Source organism: Falco cherrug, chromosome 10 (genome assembly GCF_023634085.1).
Source record: "Falco cherrug isolate bFalChe1 chromosome 10, bFalChe1.pri, whole genome shotgun sequence".
NCBI lineage: Eukaryota > Metazoa > Chordata > Aves > Falconiformes > Falconidae > Falco > Falco cherrug.
The window spans coordinates 38,559,677-38,569,404 of NC_073706.1; the positions used below are offsets into that span (position 1 = coordinate 38,559,677).

The following is a 9,728-nucleotide window of genomic DNA, read 5'->3' on the forward strand; positions in this document are numbered from 1 at the left end:
CTTACAAAGTGATCAGATCCAGTGACCTAGAGCTCATGTAATGCCTCACTCCATTCTAGTGAAGAACAAGCAGTTATACTTACAGATGAAAACCAACCACCACCACAAAGTAATGTTTGTACTATGAGGGCTATTTTGAAATGCATCGTTGCACGTAGCATACCCCCCAAGGGCCAAGTGGAGATCTAGGCCATTACTAGTCAAGTGTCTCCTCGAGTTACTTATTCATGTCTTAGCAGCAGAACAACAGTGTTTTCTGACCGGAAGAAAAATGCTGCCCCTTTTCCAAATGTAAATTCAAAGTGGTGGCGTACTGAAGAGTGGCACCAAGTTCAGTGGTGCAAACCTTGAACCTACAAGCTCTAAAAATGAGCATACATTATCGGTACAACACACAGTCACACAAGAAATATTCTAGCCTATTCAGTACGAAATGCAATGCGTTACTAGGCACAAATACCATTATTCACATTAGAACCGCGCAAATGTTGGCATTGCTCAGTTTTCACTATGCTGAATCAAATACATTGGATTTACAGCATACACTATGTTTCACTGGAAAATATGTTTGAGATATATATATTATAAATATTATATATAAAACATATATATTTTATATATTTTTATATATATTAAAAAATTAGTACAAGGCTACATTTCTTAGACTTAGGTGCAGCATGTAGAAAAAAGTTTCAGCTTGTGTTTTTACATACCTCTTTTGATGTTCTACTCACTGGCCCAGTTCGATTTCTAGAAGAAGAAAGAAAGATGATCAGAACTTAAAATAAAGCACTCGTAACCAACATAAAGCAGGGAAAACAGTTTATAAAACCTGAACATCAAAACATTGTGTACTGGTAGTCTTATGAATACGGAAATTTATTTCTATACATAAAGTGTGCTCTCCTGGTGCATTCAGTGCAATTGAAATAAAACCCAAAATCCCATTCCTTCTTTGCCCCCAATGACTCTAAGATACAGAATACAGCAGTGCAAGAAGAAGTCCTCAGATATTTTCTTTCTGCTCTCTAAGTACCAAAACTGTGAAGACTGTGCTACATTTTTCTGTTCTTAAATAGTCAGCCATCCAAATACAAAGGCACCTTCAGGCAATCTGTATAGCCCCACTACCACAAATAGGTACCAGATAGAGCACTTTGGTTTCTACACTCCTCTGACAAAACGAGAACAGTTGTCTGTAGAAAAGTGTTTCTTGGTGGAAGCCCAAGCACTGTGTTCAGGTACCTACCATACTTAGCCTAAAGTGACTACAAATAGCAGTAGAAACATCACCTGAAAGCAGTTCCTAGGATTTTCTGAGATCGAGGAGGCCTGTGTTAAAAAAATAAGAAAAAAAGTCTTGATTACCAGAACTTCCTTTAAGATCATCTTGAACATGCTACAATATTTTAGGGAACACTTATGACACGCAAGCCCTTGCCGAGATTCCACATACTCATTGGTCTGTACCTGCATGCTACTCATGAATCAAACATGCAACCGCCCATCTAGTTAACAAACAATTCATACCTCATCCAAAGCGTCCCACGAGCAGAGGCAACCCAAAGGCTGCTGTGCAAGTCCTGCACAAATAGAAAGGCTCATACTTCCTGCCACTGCTACACCACCACCAGGCTCGCAAGTACAGCCACGTACCTCCTGAAGATGAGGAAGCGCGAGGAAAAGCTTTAGATTACCACACCATGGTTTCTTCATCCACTTGCCTTGAGGAAGATACTACAAGGTGACTAACGCATTCCTGAAGGCCTCTCCACCATGACAGCATGCATTCACCATTCCCAAACATTAACAACTCTACCAGTTGTTTCCACAATGGTTCCAGCTGAAGGAATAGAAAGCTGACCTGCCTGATCCATTTGCAACTTTAGCAGAGCAGCGGCATTCATCCCTTATCCCCACGTGCAGGTGCTTCTTGGATCTTTGATGCTAGTGGCACCTAGCTTCTCATTTTAGGGCAGCATTCCAACACCAGGAGAGGGTGTCATCCAACCAGAAATGGAGGCTATATTGACAAGACAGCACTAAGCATCCCGATCTAAATTAACCCCCCAAACAAGGCCATGCTTAGCAGCACAGTGCTGTGGCATCCAGAAACTCTTGGTAGTGCCTGAAAGCACTAATATGCCCAAAGCTTACAGGAGAGCCACATAAATTCAGGGGGGTTTGCTTGCAGATGCTTCATGGGTACTAGGATGCTGCTGTACTGTTTGTTTGAGACACGCTGAAACTCGCCGGTATACTTTATTTATTGAGAACTAACATTAGAAAGACACGGCATAACCACAAGTCAATAATATCTACTAATGGTGGAGGAGAGGTCTGTCTTGAAGAAGGCTGGAAAACATGACCATTCAAACCATGCTGACGCAGCTGATACAGAACTGGACTGGACAAATACATCGATGACAGCAACAATGCTGTAGTCAGGCTTACATTTGAATATCTGCAATTGTAATCAGATCTCTGTCCTCCATAAATCTGAGGAATACAGCAGTAATACCTGGAGCACAGAGAGCAGCTTAGGGTGAAATCAAACTTAGAAAGGTAACTACCAACATTTGGGAATGTGCCCAACTGCTTTCTGAGCTTCAGGTTTGGAAAAGATCAACTGCTCCTTCACCGTCCTGGCACAAAAGGCAATACGCTTTAGGACGTTGCTCTTTTTCTCTTGCCCGACACAGGCATTGTCTTTAGGAAACTAATAGGAATCACTTAAGAATGAAACTTCTTGTTCGCACGGTTTGCCAGCTGGCCACTCTCAGTCTTTCCTCTGGAGACAGCATGCAGCCCCGCCACCCCCACCCCTCTGGGGTGTAAGAATACCCTGCCCCCCCGCCCCCAAACAAAGGAAGCAGTCAAACACTGGGACTCGGACTGCTGGCAGATGGGAACCAATTACCAGTTCACACTGCAATGTGTCTCTCCGTTTACTCTAAAAGCAATACAAGCAAAAGCATAAAATAAGGAATCTCTCTGCATAGAGGAAACAGGATGGAGAACTTGACTCTCAGAAAAACCAACCCCAAGAACAAACCCAATTCAAACGTCTGAACAGCTACCACTGTTGGACTTTGAATGCCACGTCCCAGCGGGCTGAAAAATCTAAGTCTGCTTTGGGACAGATACATTCAAATCTGCCCTGTCACAACACAATTTAACAGCAGCTTTAACAAGAAAGAGACAACCGGAATGCCTCCGTAAACCAACAGCCACAAAGAAGGTGAACACACTGAAACCCCTCCCAAAGAACACAACGCGTTACGGCTACTTACCCAAGGTCTGTCTTGCCGGTAGCTTTAACTCCTCTAACAGGGACTCTCCTAACAGTTACCGATGAGTGCCTTGGAATCAGGGCATTGTCATCTGTGTATTCTGAAAACAACATCAATACAGAGAAAGCATCAGTCAGTTCGTAAGAGTGATATTAATATGTCATGACATAGCACTTCAGGGAACCCTTTACGGATAGAAAAGCAACATTTTACACACAGCGTCATGCTTTTATCATGTCCACACACTCACGGTACCTTTCCAGAAATCTTCAGGTCTGATAGTCAAACACAAGCAGCAAAATCTTTTCCATTTGTTTTGAATCGTTTCAATGCCAACAGCAAAATGGTCTCTAAAGTCACTAAAGCAGAGTCTGCTAAAACATGAGGCTCTTTCCTGATCTAACTTTCATTGCTTTTGCTCCTGTTAGCTTACAAAACCCTAGAACATGTCTCTATAATAGCGAGCACGGAAGAGGACACCCCCACCCCGCCTCCCACCTTTTAAAACACATCCCAACCATCCATTTTGCCTTCCCACCATCTTCAAAAAGAGTCCACCATCTCTTTTTTTTCCCCCCAGTGATGTGTAAAATCCTGTTTACTTTTAGCTTCTATTAGCATTGCTTCTATTACGAGATTTCCGTGATCACGCGGCTCGGAAAACTCTGAACAAGTTGGCCATCTTCACTCAAGGTTCACTGAAGGGTCTTTCCAAGATCATGCCAACATTTAGTCAGGACTCCTGCACAAAGTTATAAAACCCACTACCATATCTCCACAGGGAAGATCTCCAAGAACCCCCTTTAGGCAGAGCATCCAGGCCTAGTTCTTTCCTTCATCTTCTGAAGGTGACTTTAAGCACGTAGATGCTGTTCAATAAAAACGGAAAGTCACGGTTATGTATAAAACCCCAAAATCTGGCATACACATAAATGACACCGAAATGTATTCCTTAGCTTTGCTCTGACAACCGCTGGGGAATTTTTGCATTTTCACGGGGAAAACACCCTTACAAAAGTTCCAGTAAGCATCTGTGTCACAACCTGTACGTCTGCCTCTACCTGCATGTTTGTCTCTACTGCTGTATATGACACGCGATCCCGTAACACCCCCAAGACCCCTAACACCGTGCTGTTAAGTCTGCTCACAGATACTCTCCTGAACCTACTTTACCTATCTGTAGGTAAACAGCGTGTTTAGGTCCAACCACTTGAAAGGCTGGGGCCAAAGTTACAGTTACCGCAGCAGGCATGTTATTCTGTTTAAGTTTTAATACATCAAAGAGGAAGAGGAAAAAATCCTACGAGTACACATCGTAAAGACAAGACTGTTGTGGGAATGTCACAGAACCACAAGAAAGAAGAAAAAAACCCCCAACCGATAAAATTTGAATGTTTAAGGAATGGAGATGGTTTCCAAGTCTTTGTATTTCTGACAAGTCATATTCCAAAGTCTTTAATCACATGCAAGCTTTGCCAGACGGTAGATTACCAAACTGAAACAGCACACTAAGTAATACAAAACCATTACCGTCTCTGAGAATCAAGCACCATTTCTCAGATTCAAAAGAACTTAGGGTTTCTCTAAGAACATTTCTAGGTATATTCACCATAACTGATCTGCCATAAAACTTCAGTACTGCCCTGACACCGTTTAACACGCAGTACCACGACAAAAATGCACCGTTTGAAAGAAATGAAGAAATGATGCTCAACAGCATCTGAATGAATGTGTAGCATGGTGCAGCAAAGAAGCTGTATTAGCAAGAAATGCCAAGTATACTTTAGACAGAACACTCGTCTACAAGATGGCTTTCCAGGGTCTGCATAGATTCTCACTCACAGATACACCCTTGATCCAAAACGTTGCTACTGAGCAGTTTCTGCAGCAGCCAAGCACCGCTTTTCCAATGCGGTGGAGTAAAAGTAGCTGAAGACAAATTTCAGTCACCAAACCCACTTTTTTTTCCCCTTTAAATTAGCCACCCACTCCTTTTCTATCACGTTCAGCCTTCTCTGCCGGCTTTCAAAGAAATCTGGCAGGTCTGTGATGACAAGGCATTGTCCCACATTCCCTTATCGTTTTAGCTAGAAGGGTTCCCAGAAACCAAACCTCTTCCACGCGCGGTGTCGCACACGGACCCCGTACGCTGCTGTGCCTGGCTGCGCACACAGCCCTGACGGCAGCTGCCAGCGCACAACCACGGAAGAGCAGCTCTGAGGCCCCAGCACAAGTCACCGCTGCCGGCCGTGGCCCAACCGCCTCACTGGCCGCCTGCACCATCGCCAGCCGGCCGGTCCCCGGTCCCCGCGCCCGCCGCCCCCACGCACCTTCCATGGTCTGGGCGTTGGTGACCTGCAGGTCGCAGTGGGTCGCCTTCAGCCTCTCGCGGCCCATGATCTGGCGCCTGAGGTCGCGCAGGGAGATGTGGGGGCCGTGAAAGGTGACCACATCGGAGTTCAGCCTGGAGGAGAACTTGTAGTGGACACACGACATGGCCGGGGCCAGGCGGTGCCCGCTCCGCGATGGCACCTCACGCAGCAGCTGGCCTCGCGGCCCCCACAGCAGGTCAGGGCCCACCGAGGGGCTGGGGCCAGCAGCGCGGGCTGAGCCCGCCGGCTCCTCCTCGCAGCCCCGGTGGGAGGACGATGGGGACAGGCCCTGGCTCGGCCTCCGCTCCCTCCTCGCACCAGCGCTGCCAGGCCAAGCTGCTCGCTATGGCAACCCAGGCGGCTCCGCATTGTGACAGAGGGGCTCAGGGGGCCACTCAGCGCCCCTGGGGGAGGGGCCTTCATCAGCCCCGCCTGGGCCGCCGGTGTCCCTGCTGTCCCCCAGCCTGTCACCGCCCCGTGCCCTGTCACCCCCCAGGCTGTCACGGCCTGCTGTCCCCTCCTGTCACCCTCGATGCTGCCACTGCCTGCTGTCCCCTCCTGTCACCACGCAGGCTGTCATGGCCTGCTGTCCCCTCCTGTCACCCCCATGCTGTCCCAATCTGCTGTCCCCTCCTGTCATCCCCAGGTTTTCACGGCCTGCTGTCCCCTCCTGTCACCTCCCAGGCTGTCATGGCCTGCTGTCCCCTCCTGTCACCACCCAGGCTGTCACTGCCTGCTGTCCCCTCCGGTAACCCCCAGGCCTGTCCCTGCCTACAGTCCCCTCTGGTCACACTCCACACTGCCACTGCCTGCTGTCCCCTCCTGTCATCCCCAGGCTGTCACTACCTGGTGACATAAGCTACATAAGATAAAAAAGAAAAAAAACAAAACGAAAACCTGCTTAGGTGAACACCAAAACACCCATGACTTTCTCAGACTCTTCACTACCCCACATGGGAGTCAAGGGACAGGATCTCCCAAAGGCTCTTTTACAGGCACTTCCTGAAGACACCCCCACCCCCCACCCCACCCTGCTTTTCTACAAGTGCACAAAGAGGTGAAGAAGAGTTTCATGTTTAAGTTAAAGGAGGCAGTTTCGGAAATTAGCTTAGGTGAAAAAACCAAGGTGGTGTACTCATGGATTTTCTCCTCTGCAAAGCCATGAAGAAAACATGAACCGCACTCCCCAAAGGCAAAGGAGCAAACTGAGGGAGAGCAGCTCATCGGCGCCTTTCAGAGCTTCAGCAGTCTGGGGAAATGGGAAAAAAACCCATACAAAGAGAAACAGCAGCCAAGAAGCACTTTTATAAAATGCATATTGGGGCCTGTTCCAGACCTCAGAATGACTTTCAATATTGCTTTGCATGACTATTAGACCAAGGCCTAAAGTGGAGTGATAGCTTCTGCTTGCCGGGGCATGAGAAGATCCCTCAAATGAGCGACACAGTAACAAGTAAACACCAAAGGCAACAGCGGAGCTTACCATTTCCCTCCACTGGCGACCAGCTGTGCAGTAAACCAGCTTAACCAGCCTCCCTAAGGATGGCTCTAAAGTCACTGAAAAGGAAAAAAAGAAGGTAAGTTCCTAGCCTGGAATGCAAAGGCACCATCTTGGCTCCCAGGCAGGTGGCACTGATGGCCCAGCAGGGTCATGTCCCCACGTTCCAGGAAAGATAAAAAAAGTGCAGGACGTGTTTGTGGGGTGGGTTTGATGCATCCTTTCCGTTTGGTGAAAGCCTGAGGAAGCATGTACCCCACGGTGGGACCGGTGGCACTTTAGACCTGAGGTTAAAAAAGTGCTGCACATCAGTGACACTGCCCAAGCTGCTTTCACCACCAAACAATAAAAGATTTGCTTTCTCCAGTATGGTGGGAATGATGCCATAAAGTCGGTCATGGAGAGAAACCCTCTAAGCCTTGCTTGCAAGTTTCAGAAGGCAGGCATTCTTTATGGCAGTGCTGGGAGCACGGGGGAATGTTTCCTCTGAGCGTGCTCACCCAGTTACTCGAGGGCACGCACTATGGACAGCAGAGCACTTGCACACTCATAGCGCATTACACATGCATTTTCAGTCAGGCACAGGATGGGTTACAAGTTTCTTGCTTTAATACAAATGAGCACACACCCTCAGACAGCACTGCTGAGGTTTTTTACTAGCTCCCCATGCTCCCCAAGCGGGGCCTTGCCCTCTCTCGGGGGGCTATCTGAGTCAGAGGTCGCGATCTCCCCCCACAACAATTACCTCTGCCCGACTTCCAACCAACATTCTGCGGATCGCAGCACTCTATCGGCTTGTCTCCTCCTGTGGCCACAACGTCCTCACCCAGAGGCTCTTTCTGCATCACTGAAGAGAACGGAGATCTTTTCCCCATCCATTCTTTGTTCCCCATCCTTCCCAAGGCTGACTCCCTGGATGAGAGGTCCCTTAATTTGTCACTTCTAACAGCTTTAGAGAGTCAGCTTGGCCTAACCTTTGTGCGCAGGTGTGTTTAACGTAGAGCTAAACACCAAATCAGTGTGGTAACTGGGGAGCTCAGACATCTTGTCCCTTTGCCGAGCCAGCAGCCTTCCCTTAACAGAATCCCTGGACATAAACGTATATACAGTGGAATCTATACGGTGGCATCAAACGTCCGCCCAGACACCACATCCGTCCCTAAAATCCTTCCCCCCAAACAACCCTGAAAGACTTCCCTTGACCCCCTCCTCCACCCTGGCTGTTCCTGAAGTCATCCCCCACCTCCACCTCCCCGCCCTGTCCCTAAAACCTTTTCCCCCAGACCCTGGTCCAGCCCTCCCCCACCCTCGGCCCGTCCCTAAAATCCTTCCCCCAACCCCCCGGTTCTTCCCTAAAGGCCTCCATCAACCCCCCGTCCGTCCCTAAAACCCTTCCCCCAGGCCCCCCAATCTGTTCTCTAAATAACACACACACCCTCAACCCCCCCCACGCCCCCACCCCCGGTTTATCAATACACACACACCCACCTCCCCCCACCCCCCACCCCCCCCACACCCACTCCCACAAACACACATCCTTGCCCCACCCCCACACACCCCGCTCCATCCCTAAACACCTTCATCCATTCCCACCCGTCCGTCCCTAAACCCCTTCCCCCCGCCCCCTCCCCTGCCCCCGTCCCTCTGTCCCTGGCACGGCCCAACTGCCCAGCACCACCAGACCACTCTGGCCCAAACACCGTAAGGCAATGGTTCCCACCTGCCAATAGCAAGTCGAGGAACATTTTTTCTTCTTAAATAGAGAGAGTTTTACTTCATACGATGCCGACTACGCCAAATTATGTTTTGCTGACTGACTGGATACACAGCAAAGCTGAACTCTACATCAAATATAATCAAATCTATCAAATATATCAAATGATGGAATATATCAAACGCAGTTTCTTATATTACAATAAAAGAAAATAGCATGCAATATGATAAAAGGAACCAGTAGCAGTTACTGTGAGCAATATGATAAAAGAGCAACAGAAGCGAAACATCCAATTGTTATTCCAAAGTGTTAACATGCCTAAGGAAAGGAGACATCACCAATTCCCACCCCAATTCCCTTCGGCTGGGAGCCCCCTTGCAGCTGGTGCCAGGAGTCTCTCGGGAACTGGGAAATTCCCCTGGAGAAGGTGCCAGGAAGGAATTCTCTTGCTGCTTCCCACCGTGCATGGCAGCCATGTGAGGCACAGCGCAAGGGTTCTGCTCCCTGCTTTCTGTGGTGAGAAAATTGACACAGCACTTTAGAACTCATACAGAAGCAAAAAACATGGCTTGGGAAAGTGCAGGGCTGCTCCCCTGGAGAGGGTTCCAGGCAGGAATTCTCTTGCTGCTTCTCACCCTGCCCTGGCAGCCATTGAGGCACAGCACAAATGTGCTGCTCCCTGCTTTCTGTGCTGAGAAAACTGACCTCTTTTCAGTGGCAATAATGCACAGCCCAAAAAACTCACCTTGACAAAGTGCAGCAGTGCTCCCTGGAGAAGGTGCCAGGCAGGAATTCTCTTGCTGCTTCTCACCGTGCCCGGGCAGCCATGTGAGGCACAAAAGAAAATTTCT

The 9,728-nt window shown here is 48.4% G+C and overlaps 1 protein-coding gene across 1 annotated transcript; it reads right to left on the reverse strand.

Moving 5' to 3' along the window:
• Positions 1 to 692: 692 nt before the first annotated feature.
• On the reverse strand, positions 693 to 5,953 carry LOC129737016 (E3 ubiquitin-protein ligase RBBP6-like). The gene is made up of 3 exons (XM_055723080.1): positions 5,624 to 5,953; positions 3,294 to 3,393; positions 693 to 750 (listed from the first exon to the last, which is right to left on the reverse strand). The coding sequence occupies exons 1-3, from the start codon at positions 5,787 to 5,789 to the stop codon at positions 693 to 695; spliced, it is 324 nt and encodes a 107-aa protein (XP_055579055.1). The 5' UTR covers positions 5,790 to 5,953.
• Between the last annotated feature and the right edge of the window lie 3,775 nt (positions 5,954 to 9,728).